This window comes from Lynx rufus, unplaced genomic scaffold (assembly GCF_022079265.1).
Source record: "Lynx rufus isolate CCGP_SWC_20201006 ecotype Redwood Valley unplaced genomic scaffold, mLynRuf1.p SCAF_4, whole genome shotgun sequence".
Taxonomy (NCBI): domain Eukaryota; kingdom Metazoa; phylum Chordata; class Mammalia; order Carnivora; family Felidae; genus Lynx; species Lynx rufus.
This window is the reverse complement of record NW_025814856.1, coordinates 54,876,063-54,897,395: the sequence shown is the minus strand read 5'-3', so window position 1 is coordinate 54,897,395 and position 21,333 is coordinate 54,876,063. Positions and strand designations below refer to the sequence as shown.

At 39.7% G+C, this 21,333-nt stretch overlaps 1 protein-coding gene across 1 annotated transcript in view; it reads left to right on the top strand.

The window, feature by feature from the left end:
• The window catches only part of CUNH3orf20 (chromosome unknown C3orf20 homolog), an 89,258-nt gene that overhangs the window by 10,056 nt on the left and 57,869 nt on the right, over window positions 1-21,333 (top strand). The window contains exons 4-7 of the mRNA XM_047096211.1: window positions 4,002-4,137; window positions 5,173-5,445; window positions 19,983-20,135; window positions 20,909-21,029. Of these exons, the coding sequence (XP_046952167.1) occupies window positions 4,002-4,137; window positions 5,173-5,445; window positions 19,983-20,135; window positions 20,909-21,029 (683 nt within the window). The remainder of the gene's footprint in view (window positions 1-4,001; window positions 4,138-5,172; window positions 5,446-19,982; window positions 20,136-20,908; window positions 21,030-21,333) is intronic.

The window sequence follows — 21,333 nt, the reverse complement described above, 5'->3', positions numbered from 1 at the left end:
AGAGAGAGGGAGACACAGAATCTGAAGCAGGCTCCAGGCTCTGAGGTGTCAGCACAGAACTCAACGCGGGGCTCGAAGTCACAGATTGTGAGATCATGACCTAATCCAAAGTTGGATGCTAAACCAACTGAGCCCCCCAGGTGCCTCTGTTTTTCAAAAGGATTTAAAAGACTTATACATTTAAAGAAAAAATTATTAGTTTAAAAGCTAGTATTACTGTAACTTTGGTTAACTACAAATTTTGGTTTCTACATGATTCAAAATACTAATACATTTTAAAAAATCGTTAGTTTATGTTTTGGTGCATATACTAAATAAAGATGTAATCTTGTTGGGGCACCTGGGTGTCTCAGTCAGTTAAGTGTCTGACCAGCTCAGGTCATGGTCTTGCGGTTCGAGCCCCGCGTTGGGCTCTGTGCTGACAGCTCAGAGCCTGGAGCCTGCTTCAGATTCTGTGTCTCCCTTTCTGTCTCTTCCACTGCCCTGTTCACACTTGGTCTCTTTCTCTCTCTTAAAAATAAATACACATTTAAAAAATTATAAAGATATAATCTTGTAACAACTGAAAGAGGTGGGAATGAATCTGTTAAAGGAGAGTTTTTGTAAATTAAGCTGATAAAAATTCAAATTAGAGTGTTAGAACTTTGGGATGTTAAATGTAATCCCCACTGTTTCCCTCATTGTAACCACAAAGAAAATAGCTATACAACATACAAAAAAGCAAATGAGAAAGGAATTTAAATATCTTATCACACAATCAACACAAAACAGTATTGTAGGACCTGAGGGACCAAAGCCATAAGGCATTTAGTAAACAAAAAGTACAATGACAGAAATCCCTTGTCAGTAATTACTTTAAATATGAATGGATTAAACTCCCCAATCAAAAGACAGAGATTGGCAGAATGGATTAGAGCACATGATCCAATGATGTACTATCTATAAGAGATTCACTTGAGATCCAAGGACACAAACAGGTTGAAAGTAAAAGGACGGAGAAAAGATATTCTATGCAAATATTAACCAAAGAGAACGGGGGTAGCAATACTAGTATCAGACAAAATAGACTTTAAATCAAAAAAGATTACAAGAGGGGCGCCTGGGTGGCTCAGTCGGTTGACCATCCGACTCTTGATTTTGGCTCAGGTCATGATCTCACAATTGTTGAGATCAAGCCCCATGTCGAGCTCTGTGCTAGGCATGGAGCCTGCTTGAGATTCTCTCTCTCCCTCTCCCCTTCCCCTGCTTGAGCATGCATGTTCGTTCTCTCTCTCTCTCTCTCTCTCTCTCTCAAAAGTTTATAAGAGAAAAAGGACACTGGTATTAATAAAAGTTTCAATACGACAAGAAGATATAATAATTATAAATGTTTATGCACCTAATAACAGACCATAAAAATATCTGATGCAAAAAAATATATATAGCTGAAGCAAAAACTGACAGAATAAAGACAGTTCTACAATAGTGGTTGAAAATTTCAATACCTTACTCACCATAATGGAAAAACAACCAGGCAAAAGATAAGTAAGGAAAGAGAGGAAATAAACCAATTAGAGCACAACCACAAAACAATACACATTCTTTTCAAGTGCACATGGGAGATTTTTCAGGATAGGACATTTGTTAGGCCACAGATTTTAAGTCTCAATCAATTAAAAAGGATATACAAAGTATCTTTTCGGACCACCGTGGGATGAAGTTAGAAATCAATAACAGAAGGAAAACTAGAAAAAAACCACAAAATTGTGGAAAGTAAATAACACATTCTTAAACAACCAACAGATTAAAGAAGAAATTGCAAGAGAAATTAGAAAACAGAGATGAATAAAAATTAGAATACAATATACCAAAACTTACAGGATGCAGCAGAAGTAGTACTAAGGGGGTAATTTACAGTTTTAAGTGCTTACATTAAAAGATAAGAAAGACATCAAATAACCTAACTTCACAAGTTAAGGACCTAGAAAAAGAAGAAGAATCTAAAACCAAAGCTAGACAAGGTAAAAAATACAGATTAGAACAGAGAAAATGAACAATCATACACCAACAAATTAGATAACTTGCATGGAATGGATAGATTCCTAGAAACACAAAACCTACCAAGACTCAGGAAGAAGTAGAAAAATGTTAATAGATCTATAAATACTATGGAGATTAAATCAGTAATCAAAAACCTACCAACAAAGAAAAACCCTAGACCTGATGGCTTCAGTGGTGAATTCTACCAAACATTTAAAAAATTACAATTATTCTTCATTCTCAAAGTTTAACAAAAAAATAAGAGAGAACACTTCTCAACTCCTTCTGTGAGGCCAGCATTACCCTGATACCAGAACCAGACTAGGACACTACAACAAAAGAAAACCACAGACAATGTCCTTTATGAACATTGATGCAAAAATCTTCCACAATATACTAGCAAACGGAATTCAATAGTACATTAGGGATTATACAACATGACACCAAGAAGGATTTATTCCTGGAATGCAAACATGGTTCAATAACAAAACTCAATCGCAGAGTGAAGGGGAAAAAAACCACATGATCATCTCAGTGCAGAAAAAGCATTTGACAATTCAACACCCTTTCATGATTAAAAAACACTCAACAAACTAGGAATAGAAGTAAACTACCTTCACGTGGTAAAAGTTATATGTGAAAAACATAGAACAAGCATCATATTCAGTGATGAAAGATGGAAAGCTCTTCTTCTAAGATCAGGAACAAGGAAAAGGTACCCAAGTTCACCCCTTATATTCAACTTAGAACTGGAAGTTCTAGCCAAAGCAAGATTGAGAAGAAAAGGAATAAAAGACGTTCAAATTGGAAACATACAATTTGGAAACATATCCAAATATGTATGTTTCCATGTATCATGGAAACATACACATGATATGTATATATATATATATATATATATATATATATATATCCATATATATCCATATATATATCCATATATATATATCCATATATATATCCATATATATATATATCCATATATATATCCATATATATATATCCATATATATATATATCCATATATATATATATATCCATCCATGTTCCTAGCAACATTATTCTCAATAGCTAAAACATGGGAGCAACCCAAGTGTCCATCAATGGATGAGTGGATAAAATGTGGTCTATACATACACATCGGAATATTGCTCAGCCTTTAAAAGGGAGGAAATTCTGACACATGCTATAATGTGGAAGAAGCTTGAGGACATTATGCTAAGTGAAATAAGCTAATCACAAAAAGATAAGTACTATATGGCTCTACCTATATGAGGTATTTAGAATAGTCAGACTCAGACAGACAGAAAGTAAGGTGATGGTTACTAGAGGCTGTGGGGAGTAGAGAATGGGGAGTTGTTACTATTTAATGGGTAAGAGCTTTAACTTACAAAATGAGAAAGAGTTATAGAGGTAGATGATAGTGATTGTTGCACAGCAGTGTGAATGTATTTAATATCACTGAACTGTACATGTAAAAATGGTTAGGATGGTAAATTTTTGTTACATGTATTTTACCACAATATGTAAAAAAAAAAAAAAAAAAAAAATGCAGTCTTAGTCTGTCGATACACACTGCCCTCTGCAGAAGGCCCAAGATTAGCCAGCGTCGGAGAAGTGTTGCAGCCAATTGAGTTGGAACTGAGATTTTCTGTCTTTAATCAGAAGTGTCAAAAGGGAATCACTTCAGCATGCATGGCAGCCCCAGGCCCAGGCTGTCCTGGGGAAACATAGCTGGGTACGCCACTCTGCACATGCCTGTTCCTAACACATTCTTAGTTGACTCACAGAGCAGTGTCTCTGTGTTATAGTGACATGCCAGGGATTCCCATCCCCGGGAAGCATGAATGATGCCCCCCGATTATTTTGACTATCAGGAGAAGTTGCTATCCTCTCCCTGCCACCTCACCCCCATGTAAACATGACGTCTTAAGAAACCATCCTCTAGAACCCCTCTCTAACTTCTTCCTTTCCAGCCACAGGCAGATCAAAAAACTTCGAAGACATACCCATGTCACCCCTCCAACGAGGACTCGGAAACTCTGCCTCTGACAGTATGGAGTTCAGCGACCCCTGCCCTGAGGCCCGAGAGAAGCTGCAGGAGATGTGTCGCCTTATGTGAGCGCCTGGGTGGTTGGGGGCAGACGCGAGCATTGGGTATGGCTGCCAGCTACCTGTGTGTGCATGACGGGGAATTCACGGAAGTGTCTGAGCAGGGCCAGGAAGTGCCAGCTGCCCAGTGCCCTCAACGACAGTGACCAGTGATGGGGTGATGGCCATCCCTCATATGCATTAATGTCCCTACGCTCTCACCACTCACAGTCCTTTTCAGCCCTCACTATAACCTGATGAGGAAGAAGGGGTATGCCCATTTTGCGGATGAGGAAACCAGTAGCCTGAGCAAGCCAATAAGCTATTGCCGGAGGTCCCACAATTTGGTGGACCTGACACCAGGTCATTGATCTTAGCCTCCTCACCTTTTGCAGGGCTCCTTACACTTTTTAGGCTTTGTGCCTTGAATGTTTATTTCTTAACACAATTTGTCAGATGTTTTCCTACAACAGCAGCAGCAGCAGCAAAAATCCTCTCAGAGCAAACAAAAAACATTGACCTGGGTGATTAATGATATCTATGATTTGGGGTCCCACAAGTCCTAGTAAGTTAGTCTACATTTCTCCAAAGGCTCAGACCATGGGCCATAAAGGATTTAAAACCTAGCCCCATCTAAGGCATATGTCTTGGGCTCCCATGGGCCATCACTGCAGCTACAGAACATGGGAGGAGGGAAGCTACCCAGTTTGCCCTTTACTGTAACATTCTGGATGGAAGCTCTTTCTTTGTAACCTCAGGAGTGGGGAGTGAGCAGAGTCCCCAGACCCTGCCCTCCAGACTCCCCTTCTGTACTCAGTCCCACTCCATGGGTCCTCATCCCATTGGAAATCAGGCAAGAAATGGTTTCAGAAGGGTACCAGGGCCTTCCCAGTTCTTCCTAAGTACTGCCTTTAGGATGAGGGGGAGTAGGGTGGGCACAGGTACTTTGGGGACAGAGAAATGGGACAAGAGTCTTGGGAGCTGGGCAGGGGCTATAGAGAGAGTGTTCCTGGTGAGTAAGAGCCAAGTGGCTAGAAGATATGTTGGTCTCCTTCCCTGCAGAGAAGCTGAAAGGGCCTCGTGGAAAGGGAGGAATTTCTCCTACCCCATGATCTTTCGCAACTACAGGGCAAAGATGCCCTCTCATCTAATGTCAGCCCCGAAAGGGGACGCTCAGACCCCTCACCCTCCAGGTGCTCAGACTTCCACTCCCACCCCTCACCAGCCTCCTGCCCATCAACAGCCTCACTTCAGCCAACATTCTCAGGAGTCTAAGACATCTAAGAAGGTCATCAAGTTGCATTACACCTTCTGTGATGGGTCCTCCTTCGTGTAGTATCCTTTTATTTGCTGCTGCCCCTTCTCCCCAACAACTCAGCCCCAGAAAATTTCTGGGTTTGAACAGGCTTGATTTACTTTGGCTTTTCACCTGACCAGAGAAGCCTGGTTACAGGTTCTTCAGGACATTAAGCATCTGTCCAGGTCAGAGAAGGCTCTCTTTGGAGGATGTCTGGGTGGGAAACAGTGCATCAAGAAGTCACCTTGGAGGGGCGCCTGGGTGGCTCCGTGAATTGAGCGTCTGGCTCTTGATTTTGGCTCAGGTCATGATCTCATGTTTGTGAGATTGAGCCTCGTGTTGGGCTCTGCACTAACAGAGTGGAGCCTGCTTGGGATTCTCTATCTGCCTCTCTCTTTGTCTCTCAAAAATAAATGAATAAACTTAAAAAAGAAGAAGAAGAAGTCCCCTTGCAGCCCCGGTCCTGTCATTCACTCCCCAGTAGGCAGTGGGGCTGGACCAGATGCCCAACTCATTTGGCAGCAAGGCTGTGAAGCCAGAGAGGGCAAAGCATTTATTCCAGGTTCTGCACTCTAGTTGGATGATACGTCAAAGAGAGGAGACACTAAGCCAGACATTCTTGTCCCTTCTTTGTAGGAACAGATGGTGTGACTCAATTTAATGTCACAAAAGGAATTTGGTGGCAAAGCCAGGCCCAGGTTCAGGACCACTTCACCTCCATTTAGGGACCTCTTTCTGGCACCATTTTTATGCCTTCTAGGATTGTTTCCTCCAGCAGAGAATAGGAGATGGGGGATGGAAGGGAGCCTCATTTAATAATAAAACCTCTAGGTACTTAGTGGCCCATACCTTTGGAGGAGAGGGAGCTCTCTGAACTCTCGGGCTGCCCAGCAGCAGTCCCCCCTCACTTCATTTGGCCTCCTCTCCGACTGAACTGGGAATTCAGAATTTAAGCACCCTGTCAAAGGAGTCCTATTGTTTCTCTGACTGTAAATGAATCCATTCATCACACTCTGCTCAGCCTTGCTTCCAGTGAGCCTTGTCATACTGTACATGGCAAACTCTTTCCAGGGTAGCTGCTGCTTGCTGTGGGTCAAGGGCTCTCCTTTCCCCCTTTCCTATTCTTCCACTGCCTTGAGTAGGATCGTCTTCCTGAGCCCCTGGAAAAGCTATGTCTGTGAATTCTGTTGCTATCAGCAGGACCAGAGTAGGTGGGCTAGAGCACAGTCTGTTCTCTTCCCTGTTCCAGAATCCTGAGGTCCCCCTGGGTGAGACCACCCCAAACCTGCAGGCCATGCTGCTGGCATGCTTGACTCATATGCCAGAAATAACCACATCCTGGCCATCAACGCATTTCCTCTTTGGGAGTCCCAAGAGGCTGGGTTCTAGGCCCAGTTCTTCTTGGTGACCCTGCACAGGTCACTTCATCTCTCTGGGCCTCACTTCCCTTCATTCGAAGCTGAGGAAGTTGGACCCAGTGATCTTGATAGAAAAATTCTGTGTTACTGCGTTCAAATGGCCAAAGCACCCATGCAGCTGTTGGATCCCTTGGAAGTAGAGAAAATGTTTGGAAGATGTTTTCTGGGCTCAGCGATTAATTCTGGTCCCATGGAGATTGCTGGACAAAACCTCAGGTAGAAATGGTTCATCTGCCCTTGGGATGCCAAAGAGCTCCCAGCCCTGATTGGTTTGCTCTTTGTCAACACCAGACCCCAGAAACCATCCCAGTATTCTTTTCATTTGGGTTTCATTCATTCCATTGTCAGCACCTCCTGGATGTCTTGGCTCAGCTACCCATTCTCCCCTCAAACTTCCCTCAAAACATTTTTTCATATGCACAGACAGACTCATCACATTAGAAACAAACCCTAATCACAGTGCACAGTGCTGTGCTCAGCCCTGTGCCCTTAAGGGTTGGTGGAGCGCTCAGAACCACTCTGTGTTTTTTTTTTAATATGGTAAAATATACATAACATAAAATTTATCGTTTTAACCATTTTAAAGTGTATCACTCAACGGCATTAAGTACATTCACAATGCTGTGCAGTCATCACCACTATCTAGTTTCAGGGTGTTTTCATCACCCTGAAAGCAAATCCCATGTGTCTGTTAAGCAGTCACTCCCCATTTCCCCTCCCCTGTAGCTCCTGGGGACCACTAATCTGCTTTTTGCCTCTATGCATTCACCTGTTTCAGATATTTCATATAAATAGGATCATGCAATATGTGGCCTTTTGTATCTGGCTTCTTTCACTCACATTAATGTTTTCAAGGTTCATCCGCATTTTAATATACATCACTGCCTCTTTTTTAATTGACATTTACATGGCATAAAATAAAATATTTTAATATATACAATTTAGTGGCATTTAGTGCATTTATAGCGTTGTGCTACCATCACCACTATCAAGTTCCACAACCATTTCATCACCCCAAAAGAAAACCCTATACCCATTAAGCAGTTTTCTGTTACTTTCTGTTTTCCCCTACCCTAGCCCTGGCAACCACCAATCTGTTTTCTATTTCTTTTGATTTGCCTATTCTGGGCACCTCATGTAAATGGAATCCTACAACATGTGACCTTTTGTGTCTGGCCTCCTTCACTTAGCATAATGTTTTCAAGGTTCATACATATTGCAGCATGTCTCAGAATTTATGTTATTTTTATTATAACGTGTGTGCGTGTATAAAATTTTGCTATATGGATATTCCACTTTTTTCTAATTCATTCATTTGTTTATGGACATTAGACTTTCCCCACCATTTGGCTATGAACATTCTTATAGAAGTTTTTGCACACCTGTTTTCAATTCTTTTGGGTCTATACCTAGGAGTAGAATTCCTGGATTATATGGTAATTCTATGTTTAACTTACTGAGGAACCTCCAAAAAGTTTTCCACAGTGACTGTGCTATTTTATATCCCCACCCACATGTATGAGGGTTCCAGGTTCTCTACATTCTTGACTACACTTGATACATTTCAATTTTTAAATTCCAGCCATTCTAGTGGATGTAAAGTCATATCTCATTGTGGTTTTGAATAGAATTTTTCTAATAACTAACAATTTCAAGTATATTCATATACCTTCTTTGTGTATCTTCTTGTAAAAATGTGTATTCAAGTATTTTGTGCATTTTTTGATTGTCATTTACTTGCTGAGTTGTAAGAGTTCCTTTATATATTGTAGATACTAGATCCTTATCAGACATATGATTTGCAATTTTTTTTCCCTATACTGTGGGAAGTTTTTTCACTCTTGCTCACCCTCTTTGGTATGTGGAAGTTTTTAATTTTTATGAAGTCCAGTTTTTCTTTTTTTTTATTCCTTGTGCTTTGGGTTTCATATTTAAGAAACCATTCTCATGCCTGTGTTGTCTTCTAAGAGTTTCATACTTATAGCTCTTACATTTAGGTCTTTGATCCATTTTGAGTTGATTTTTGCATATAGTGCATATGGTGATATAAGGCTCCAACTCCATTCTTTCACATGTGATTCCCAGTTGTTCCACCTCTATTTCTTGAGTAAACTATTCTTTCACCATTGAATGTTCTTGGCACCCTTGCTGAAGATTGTTAACCGTAGATGTATGGGTTTATTTTTGTAGTCTTTTTTTTTTAACGTTTTTTATTTATTTTTGAGACAGAGAGAGACAGAGCATGAACAGGGGAGGGGCAGAGAGAGAGTGAGACACAGAATCAGAAGCAGGCTCCAGGCTCTGAGCCATCAGCACAGAGCCTGACGCGGGGCTCAAACCCACGGACCGCGAGATCGTGACCTGAGCTGAAGTCTGATGCTTAACCGACTGAGCCACCCAGGCGCCCCATTTGTAGTCTTAATTCTATTCCATTGATCTGTATGTCTTATTGTGCTCGTGCCACAGTGTTTTGATTATTGTAGCTTTATAGTAATGTGTTGAAATCAGGAAGTTTGAGTCCTTCAACTTTGTTCTTTTTTCAATATTTTTTTGGTTATGTGGGGTCCAGTGCAAGTCCATATGAATTTTAAAATAAGTTTTCCATTTTTTGCAAAAAAGATTGATGAAATTTTGATATGGATTGAATTGAATCTGTAGTTTACTGTGGGGCATATTGCCATGAATAAGATGAAGTCTTCCAATTCATAAATACTAGCCACAAATGATATGAAATGCTGTATGAACAACTATAACAATAAAAAGGAAATGAACAAAAGGAAATGATGCCATTTACAATAGTGTCAAAAAGAGTATTTTGATAAGGATTGTACAGAATATGTGTATTGCTTTGGGTAGTATTGATATTTTAACAATATTTGTTCTTCCAATCCATGTGCATGGAATGTTTTTCCATTTCTTTGTGTCTTCTTTAGTTTCTTTCATAAGCTTTCTATAGTTTTCACTATACAAATCTTTTACCTCTTTGATTAGGTTTATTCCTAGGTATTTTATGGTTTTTGGTGCAGTTGTAAGTGGGATTGACTCCTTGATTACTCTTTCTGCTGCTCCATTTATTGGTGTATAGAAATCAACCAACTTCTGTACATTTATTTTATATCCTGTGACTTTGCTGAATTCATGTATCAGTTCTAGCAGTTTTTTGTGGAGTCTTTTGGGTTTTCCATTTAGAGTATCTTGTCACTGCAAAGAGTAAAGGTTTGACTTCTTCTTTGCCAATTTGTATGCCTTTTATTTCTTTTTGTTGTCTAATTGCCGAGGCTAGGACTTCCAGTACCCTGTTGAACAACAGGGGTGAGAGTGGACCTCCCTGTCATGTTCCTGACCTTAGGGAGGAAGCTATGTTTTTCCCCATTGAGAATGATATTAGCTGTGGGTCTGTCATATGTGGCCTTTATGATGTTGAGATTTGTTCCCTCTATCCCCACATTCTTGAGGGTTTTTATCAAGAAAGGATGCTATATTTTGTCACATGCTTTTTCTGAATCTATTGAGAGGATCATGTGGTACTTACCCTTTCTTTTATTAATGTGGTGTATCACGTTGACTGCTTTGTGAATATTGAACCAGCCCTGCAGCCTGGGAAAATACCACTTGATGATGGTGAATAATTCTTTTAATGTACTGTGAATTCAATTTGTTAGTATCTTGTTGAGGATTTTAATATCCAATTTCATCAGGGATATTGGCTTGTAATTCTACTTTTTAGTGGGGTCTTTGTCTGGATTTAGAATCAAGGTAATGCTGTCTTCAGAGAATGAGTCTGGAAGCTTCCTTCCATTTCTATTTTTTAGAACACTTTTAGGAGAATAGGCATCAATCCTTCAACTGTCTGGTATAATACCCCTGGGAAGCTATCTGGCCCAGGACTCTTGTTTGTTGGAAGGTTTTGGATAACTGATTCAATTTCTTTGCTGATTATGGGCCTCTTCAAATGTTCTGTTCCTTCCTGTTTCAGTTTTGGTAGTGTGTGAGTTTCTAGGAGTTTGTCCATTTCTTCCAAATTGTCCAGTTTGTTGGCATATAATTTTTCATAGTATTCCCTTATAATTTTTGTATTTCTGTGGTGTTGGTTGTGATCTCTCCTCTTTAATTCATGATTTTATCTATTTAAGTTCTCTCTCTTTTCTTTTTGATAAGTCTGGCTAGATTTCCTTCAAAAAAAAAAACAGCCTTTAATTTCATTGATCTGTTCTACTGGGGTTTTGGTTTCTACATCTTATTTCTGCTCTAATCTTTATTACTTCCTTTCTTCTGCCAGCTTTAGGCTTTATTTGCTGCTCCTTTTCTAGCACCTTTAGGTGTAAGGTTAGGATGTGTGTATTTGGGACCTTTCTTGCTTCTTGTGATAGGCCTGAATTGCAATGTATTTTCCTCTTAGGACTGCCTTTGCTGCATCCCAAAGGGTTTGGACTGTCATGTTTTCATTTTCATTTGCTTGCATGTACTTTTAAAAAGTGCTTCTTTAGGGGCGCCTGGGTGGCGCAGTCGGTTAAGCGTCCGACTTCAGCCAGGTCACGATCTCGCGGTCCGTGAGTTTGAGCCCCGCGTCAGGCTCTGGGCTGATGGCTCAGAGCCTGGAGCCTGTTTCCGATTCTGTGTCTCCCTCTCTCTCTGCCCCTCCCCCGTTCATGCTCTGTCTCTCTCTGTCCCCCAAAAAATAAATAAACGTTGAAAAAAAAAATTAAAAAAAAAAAGTGCTTCTTTAATTTCCTGGTTAACCCATTCATTTCTTTTTTGTTTTTAAGATTTTTTTTTTAGCATTTATTCATTTTTTGAGAGGCAGAGAGAGACAGTATGAGTGGGGAAAGGACAGAGAGAGAGGAAGACACAGAATCCGAAGCAGGCTCCAGCCTCTGAGCTGTCAGCACAGAGCCTGACGTGGGGCTCGAACTCATGAACAGTGAGATCATGACCTGAGCCGAAGTTGGACGCATAACTGACTGAGCCACCCAGGTGCCCCCCATTCATTTCTTTAGTAGATTTTATTTAACCTCAATGTTTGAGGGCTTTCCAAATTTTTTCTTGTGGTTGATTTCAAGTGTCATAGTGTTGTGGTATGAAAATATGCATGGTATGATCCTGATCTTTTTGTCCTTGTTGAGGGCCGATTTGTGACTCAGTATGTAATCTTTTCTGGAGAATGTTCCATGTGCAGTCGAGAAGAATGTGCATTCTGTTGCTTTAGGATGAAATGTTCGGAATATATTTTTTAAGTTCATCTTGTCCAGTGTGTCATTCATAGCCATTGTTTCCCTGCTGATTTTCTGCTTAGATGATCTGTCCATTGTGGTAAGTGGGGTATTAAAGTATCCTACTATTATGGCATTATTATCAATGAGTTTATGTTTGTGATTAAGTGATTTATATGTTTGAGTCTTGCAAGTTGGGCCTAAATATTTACAATTGTTATATTTTCTTGATGGATAGATCCCTTAATTATGATATAATGCCCTTATTCATCTCTTGTTACAGTCTTTGTTTTAAAATCTAGTTTGTTGAAGTATGGCTACTCCAGCTTTCTTTTGATGTCCATTAGCATGATAGATGGTTCTCCATCCCCTCACTTTCAATCTGCAGGTGTCCTTAGATCTTAAATGAGTCTCTTGTAGGCAGCATATAGATGAATCTTGTTTTTTATCCGTTTTGATGCCCTATGTCATTTTATTGGAGCATTTAGTCTATTTACATTCAGAGTAATTGTTGAGAGATATGAATTTAGTGCCATTGTGTTACCTATAGAGTTGGTGTTTCTGGCGATGTCCTCTGGCCCTTGGTAGTCTTTGTTGCTTTGGTCTTCTTTTTTTCTCCACTCAGAGTGTTCCCCCTTAAAATTTCTTGCAGGAGTGGTTTAGTGGTCACAAACTCCTTTAGTTTTTGTTTGTTTGGGAAACTCAAGCCAGCATTCTTCACAGAGCTAGAATAAACAATTCTAAAATTTGTATGGAACCAGAAAAGACCCTTTATAGCCAAAATATTGTTGAAAAAGCAAACTAAAGCTGAAGGCATATAACTCCAGGCATCAAGCTATATTACAAAGCTATAATCATCAAGACAGTATGGTTCTGGGTTCTCTAACCCAGAAATGGACCTACAAATATATGGCCAACTAATATTTGACAAAACAGGAAAGAATATCCAATGGAAAAAAGACAGTGTCTTCAGCAAATGGTGCTGGAAAAACTGGACAGCAACATGCAGAAGAATGAACCTGGACCACTTTCTTACACCATACACAAAAATAAATTCAACATATATGAAAGACCTAAATGTGAGATAGGAAACCATCAAAATCCTAGAGGAGAAAACAGGCAGCAACCTCTTTGACCTTGGCCATAGCAACTTTTACTAGACATATTTCCAGAGGCAAGGGAATTAAAAGCAAAAATGAACTATAGGGACCTCATCAAGATAAAAAGCTTCTGCACAGCAAAGGAAACAATTAACAAAATTAAAAGTCAATAGAAATAATGGGAGAAGATATTTGCAAATGACATATCAGATAAAGGGTTAGTATCCAAAATCTATAAACAACTTATCAAGCTCAAAAAGCCAAAAAGTCCAGTGAAGAAATGGGCAGAAGATATGTATAGACAATTTTCCAAAGAAGACATCCAGATGGCTAACAGACACATGAAAAGATACTCAATGTCACTCATCATCAGGGAAATACAAATCAAAACCACAGTGAGATTTTGATACCACCTCACATCTGTCAGAATGGCTAAAATTAGGGGCACCTGGGTGGCGCAGTCGGTTAAGCGTCCGACTTCAGCCAGGTCACGATCTCGCGGTCCGTGAGTTTGAGCCCCGCGTCAGGCTCTGGGCTGATGGCTCAGAGCCTGGAGCCTGTTTCCGATTCTGTGTCTCCCTCTCTCTCTGCCCCTCCCCCGTTCATGCTCTGTCTCTCTCTGTCCCAAAAATAAATAAACGTTGAAAAAAAAATTAAAAAAAAAAAAAGAATGGCTAAAATTAACAACTCAGGCAACAATACATATTGGCAAAGATACAGAGAAAAAAGAACCCTTTTGCACTGCTGTTGGGAATGCAAATTGGTACAGCTACTCTGGAAACCTAGTGGAGTTTCCTCAAAAAATTAAAAATAGAACTACCCTACAACCTAGCAATTGCACTACTAGGAATTTATCCAAAGGATGTAAAAATGCTGATTTGAGGGGGTACATGCATCCCACTGTTTATAGCAGCACTGCCAACAATAGCCAAATTATGGACAGAACCCAAATGTCTTTTGGCTGATGAATGGATAAGGAAGATGTGGCATGTATGTGTGTGTATGTATGTGTGTGTATGTATGTGTGTGTATATATACACATGTATGTATATACACATGCATGTATATACACACGTGCATGTGTATGTACACATGTATGTATATATACACATGTATGTGTATATACATGCACATACATACATACACAATGTATTATTACTCAGTGATCAAAAAGAATGGAATATTGCCATTTGCAACAAGGTGGGTGGAACTAGAGTGTATTATGCTAAGCTAAATAAGTCAGAGACAAATATCATATTTCACTCGTGGAATTTAAGAAACAAAACAGATGAAAATAGGGAAGGGAAGGCAAACTGTAAGAAACTCTTAAATACATTGAACAAACTGAGGGCTGCTGGAGGGGATATGGGTGGGGGGATGGGCTAAATGGGTGATGGGCATTAAGGAGGACACTTTTTGGAATGAGCATGGGGTGTTATCTGTAAGTGATGAATAATTGGGGTCTACTTCTGAAACCAATACTACACTGTATATTAATTAACTTTAAATAAATTAAATTTTAAAAAGAAGATATTTTGGAATAAATTTAACCAAGGAAGTGTCAGACTTGTACACTAAAAACTACAAAATACTGTTAAGATAAATTAAAGAAGAATGAGATAAATGGAAAGACAACCCATGTTAATGAGGGGCAACTGATTTCTGGGTGTTGATCTTTTATCCTGCAATTTCCCTTTGCATGTTTCTAGGAATTTTTTTTCCAAGTAGGCTATCTAACCTGTAGATGTAAAACGGTTCATATACTTCTCTTATGTGTCTCCACTTTCATTTCTGATTTTAGGAATTTGAATTTTCCTTTTTTTTTTTTTTTGGCAGTCTAGTTACAGTTTTCTCAATTTTGTCGATCTTTTCAAAGAACCAACTTTTGGTTTTGTTGGTTCTTTCTGTTGCTTTTCTGTTCTCTATTTTGTTTCTGTTTCTGCTAATCTTTATTATTTCTTCCCTTCTCCTAGCTTTAACTTTAATTTGCTCTTCTTTTTCTAGTACCTAAAGTGGTAATTATGGTTATTGATTTGAGATCTTTCTTCTCTCCCTTTTTTAAAAAGCTTATTTATTTATTTTGAGAAATAGAGAGTGAGCAGGGGAGGGGCAAAGAGAGAGGGAGAGAGTGTGAATCCCAAGCAGGTTTCACACTGTCAGCGCAGAGCTGGATGTGGGTCTCGAACTCACGAACCATGAGATCATGATGTGAGCTGAAATCAAGAGTGGACGCTTAACCGACTGAGCCACCCAGGCGCCCCTCTTCTTTCAGTGTGGGTATTTACAGCTATAAATTTCTCCCTGACCGCTGTTCTCACTTTATCCCATAAGTTTTTCATTGTTGTTGGTATATTATTCCTTTATTAGAAACTGTGGTGACACCTGGGTGGTTCACCTGGTTGAGCATCCAATTCTTGATTTTGACTCAGGTTGTGATCCCAGAGTCATGGGCTTGAGCCCTACATCAGGCTCTACACTGTGGAGCCTGCTTGGGTGTTTCTCTCTCTCCCTTTGCCCCTCTCACCCACTCATGGACTCTCTCTAAAATAAAAAAAATAAATCAATTGTTAATGAGAAATTATTTCAACACCTGAAGACCAAACTACAACAGAATATTCCATAGGTTCAAGATTTTAAGACATTCTGGAAAGAGTTTTCTGTAAAGTATATCCTTTCTGTGGCATGGCATCATCATTCTTTAAAAAAGTTACTGGAAAGGCATCATTTTCACCATCACCTACATAAACCATTCATGTATAACTCACTCCCTCTTGTAACCGTTTGTCTACCAAAACTACATTTTGCAAATATTTTTTTTGGAACCTATTGCAAGAATGAGCATGATAATTTTTCACAGAGAGATGACGATTGCTATCAAAAGATGTTGGATTTATAAACATATTGTCTAACATATCATGAAAACTGGTAGCTTCTAAAACCCCATCCATGAAGACTGAATTTGAATCTGAAATAATGACACAGCCAAATTTATCCTTTTTATAAGGCAAAGTTCACCAAGGCATTGATGTCACTGCTCTTTTCATCTTTTCTTATACCTTCATCTCCCAAATACTTAAAGACTCTGCCCATAAATTCTGTCCAAAATCCTTTTTCATAAGAATCTTGTAGTTCCATAGGAAGCTTTTTCTCTGGAGCACACTGTACAATCCATGCATCGCTATTGTCATCTGTGATTATATTGTCAAAGTCAAAAACGAGCAAAGTTTCATGGTTCCAAAAGCAAATTTGGGTCACCAGTATTATTACTGTGTTCCTGTGTGGATGATTCTTTGAGCACTACGAATTAAACTGACTTAGTATTTCTAAGACAATTTTACTTCAGAATAGAGCTTACATTAAGCAGTCATGACAATCTTCAGTTTTAAACACCAGCCAGATTCTGACCAACATTACTCCTATTCTATATGCAGGGAAGAATGTCCTGTTTTGGAGCAAAGAAACAGAGACTTCATAACTCCAGCATTATTACAGTGGAACATCTGACAGAAAACCTATCAGGTCGCCTTGAATGTAGGAGTAGGCACCCAGTTGGGGGTCATTCCCTGTGAGGTGCATGTTGGAGAACAGGAGCAGCAGGCTCGGCTGGGTCCCCAGGGCTTCTCACTGACCTGGGCCAGGTGTTGGCAGCATTCCTGGCCTCTGTGCCATTCCCATGGACTCTGTCCTCCAACCTCATTCCCGTGTCTTATCCTGTAAGTTTTGATGTGTTGTATTTTTGTTTTCACACATCTTTCTAATTTTCCTTGTGATTTCTTCTCTATCCATTGGTTGTTTAAAATGTGTATTTTTTAATTTGCACCTGAGAAATTTCCAAATATCCTTCTGCCATTGATTTCTAGTTTCATTCTGTTGTCCGAGAAGATACTTTCTAAGGTTCCAATCTTTTAAAATTTATTGAGACTTGTTTTGTGTCCTAACATATTGTCTCTATCAGAGAATGGTCCTATGCACTTGAGAAGAATGTGCATTCTGCTGCTGTTGGGTGGAGTGTTCTGTTAGGTCTAGTTAGTTTATAGTGTTGTTCAAATTCTGTTTTCTTTATTGACCTTCTGTGTAAGGTAGTGAGGTAGTGAAGTCTCCAACTTTTAACTTTTTAAGTCTCCAACTTAAAACTTTTTCTATTTTTAATCCTGTAAATTTTTGCTTTATATATTTTGGGGCTCTGTTGTTAGGTGTATACATGTCTATAATTGTATCTTCTCTAGGTATTGACCCTTTTCTCAATACATAATGTCCTTCTTTGTCTCTTATAGAAATTTTTAAAATCTGTTTTCTCTGATACCAGTATAGCCACCTCTGCTCTATTTTGGTTACTATTTGCATGGAATATCTTTTTTCCCATCATTTGACTTTCAACATAGTTGTATCTTTGGATTTCAAGTAAACCTCTTATAGACAGCATATAGTTGGATTTTTTTTTTAATTCATTCTGACAATCTCTGCTCTTTGGTTGCAGAATTTAATCCATTTGTATTTAATGTAATTGCTGATATGAAAGGACTTAATTCCACCATTTTACTATTCGTTTTATATATGTCATTTTTTTGCTCCTCAGCTCCTCTATTATTACCTTCTTTTGTGTTTAACTGATTTTTTTGTAGTATTCCATTTTTATTCTTTTCTCATTTTCTTTGCCCCATATTTTTTAGTTATTTTTTTTAGTGGTTACTCTTGTATAATGGACTTTAATAGTGTCTCCTAAAAATTTATGTTCACTAGAACCTCAGAATGTGATCATATTTGGAAATAGGGTCTTTGAAGATAAATTAAGATGAAGTCATTATTGGCTTCCAATCCAATGACTTGTACCCTTAAGAAGAGAAAGCAGGGACCACAAAGAGGGAAGAAGACCATGTGATGACTGAGGCAGAGATTAGAATTATGCATCTATAAACCAAGGAATGCTGAAGATTCTTGGCAACCACCAGAAACTACAGAGAGGCAAGGAAGGATTCTTCTCCAGAGCCCCCAAGATCATGGTCCTGTCAGTACCTTGATTTTAGACTTCTAACCTCCAAAACTGTGAGAGAATAAATTTCTGTTGTTCAGGTTATCAGGTTTGGCCTGGATGTTATAGCAGCCCCAAGAAACTAATACACTTGAGTATTATAATTGACAAGAAACTAGTTTGAATTAATACCAACTTAGGCTTAATAGTATATAAAACTCTGCTCCTATACAGCTCATCCTTCCTCGTTTATGTTGTTATCAGAAGTTACATCTTTATATGTGCATTGAGTGCCATTAACATAGATGTACAATTACTGTTTTGTGCATTTGTCTTTCAACTTATACAGGAAAAAAGGAATTATAAATCAAAATATAATAATACTGGTTTTATATTTACTTTTATAAACACCTTTACTGGTGTTCTTTTTTTCTTTGTATGGCTTTAAGTTGCTGTCTAGTATCCTTTCACTTCAGCCTGAAGAACTAGCATTTCTTGTAGGGTAGGTCTACTAGTGGTGAACTCCCTAAGCTTTTATCTATCTGGAAAGCCTTAATTTCTTCTTAATTTTTGAGGGATAGTTTTTTTCAATATAGAATTCTTGGTTGGCAGTTTTTCTTTCAGCTCTTTAAATATTCTTTCCCAGTTCCTCCTGGCCTCCATGTTTTCTGATAAGAAATTGCCCTTAACCTTATTAAAGATCCCATGTATATGATGAGTCTCTTTTCTCTTGCTGATTTCAAGATTCTCTCTTTGTTTTTGGCAGTTTGATAATAATGTGTCTCAGTGTGACACTCTTTGAATTATTCTCCTTGGAATTTGTTGAGTTTCTTGATTGTGTAGATTCATGTCTTTCATCAAATTTGTGGAACTTTCAGTCATTATTTCTTCTAATATTCTTTCTTCTCTTCTCTCTCCTGTCCTTCTGGAACTCCTGTTAGGGATACGTTGATATGTTTGATGGTCTGCCATAGGTCTCTTAGGCTCTGTTAAATTTTCTTCATTCTTTTTAATTTGTGCTTCTCACACTGGATAAACCCAATTGATCTATCCTCAAGTTCACTTATTCTTCTGCTTCAATCTGCTGCTAAACCCAGCTAGTGACTTTTCATTCCAGTTATTGTACTATTCAGCTCCAGAATTTCTATTTGGTTACTACTTATGATTCCTATCTGTTTATCTCTTTTCCCCCCATTAATGGGAAACCCATAAGAGGCTGAACCCCAGTGATAACCACTGAAAGTCTTCTGTCTGGGCACTACTGAAATTCCTACAGTAGCTGCCCACACCATGTTCCTATTTAGCTGAGACCAGTGCTTCTTGGAGTTACCTTAGTAGGAAATGAGCAGGGAAACATTGCCTGCTCTTCTAGACTGATAGTAAGGGAAGGCAGCCTGACAACATTAGAAATATCACTGGCTTCAGAATTCAGGTCCTGGTTCTGCCACTTCCTTGTGGTGTCACGTGGGGAAGATCATTTCTCTGGTCCTTGGATTTCTCATCTGTAGAGTGGCCAACTTGTCCTGGTTTGCCTGGGACTTTCCTGGTTTTAGCACTGAAAGTCCCACATCCCAGGAACCACTCCCCACCCGCACCCCCAGACACAGAGAGACCCTACTCATCTCTGAGATGGAGATAATACTGCCTACCACAGGGTGGTTTGAGGAGTAGAAAGAAGATACAAGAAGGCACCTGGGGCATGGTTGGGTTCCATAGTCATTTAGTTGTTACTTATGCAAAGTGCAGGGAGGGTCTTTGAAGACTGGGAATGATGCACCAAATAGCTATCATTTTGACATGTAGACTTACTTTCCATGGAGCACCTGAAAGCAGAACCCGGAGAGTTTTCTGCTAGTTCTCCTTGACCATTTCTGTCAGCTATCCTTCTGGAAATATTGCCATGTGTCAGATCCCCACGTGCTGCAGAGGGAGAACCATCACCTGCCTCTTTAATGACACACCCAGCTTCTCCTTTCTGGCTCTGTTCAATGCTGAAGGCCAGGGCTGTGTTCACTACAACCTGAAGGCCAGGTGAGTTGGTTGGGGGAATCCTGGCCCCATAGAAGTATCTTTGATGGTGACAAAGGGAGGCACCATGGGAAAAGGAGGGGCCATCAATGTCCAGAGGTCTAGGAGGGCAGTGAGACAGGGTTAAAGTAGGGCCTGCAGGGTGTAGGTATTTTGATGCCTGACCTTTGCTTGCTGGATCCATGTCATAGCAAAAGAGAGGGGCAATTCCCAAAGTCCTACTCCTCACTTATACCCCCAGGGCACTAAGATCTTGATTGTTGACTTGGATGGAATTCCTAGAAGAATTACTTAGTAGAGAAAATTTTTTTATACCAGGAGTAAGTGAAGGAGAGGCCATGGGTACCACTTCCGTGGGGTCTTTTAAGAGAGGCACATATTCTTGTCAGCCAAAAGCTGATTTTATTTTGGCCTTTCATGAGGAACTGTTCTCAGAAGGAATGACTCTTGCATTATAGATGTTCCATTTCCCATTTTGTCACCTGTATGCTCCAGATTTTGGGCAACAGGACACACATTCTATTTCTTCCCCTGTTGGATGTGGCCTGAACCTCCATCATCTCTCAGACCTGCCCTTTCTGACAGACATTCCAGTAGCATCAACAGGTGAAAGGGCCTAAGACCACATTAGGCAGAGGCAGTGAGGCTGCCTGCTGGACTTCATGGTTCCTTCAGCCCAAGACAGAGTCTCAGAGCCCTGCCTTCCTGTAGCCCATAGTGATGAGGGCTTCCTTCAGGGGCCTGGCATCAACTTCTCACCTCTGAATTTCTCCTAGTTGCCCATTTGTCTTGGTCTTGGATGAGGAAGGTGGGACCACCAATGACTACAAGGGCTACGTAGTCCACAAGTGGAGCTGGACTTCCAAGACAGAGACTTTGCTCTCCCTGGAATATCAGGTGGGCATGGACAGCACAAGTGGGGTGGCTTTGGCAGTCTTCCTCAGACTGCCCAGCATTAAGAGTCATAGGGCTACCTGTAAGACAGGTGCTTTTCCCTTAAGGAGCTTATGGTCTCATTCAGAGTGTCCCCAGTTGATGAACAGTGGTTGGGAGCTGGCTGAGGTAAACTTTTCACCAGTCTACAGTAACTGTTTGCTGCCATACTGACTTTCTTAGTAATATCCCTCCTTTTTTATTTTTATTATTTTTAATATTACTACATTTTGATGGTTAAATGCCCTTCACTTTATGAAATAACTGT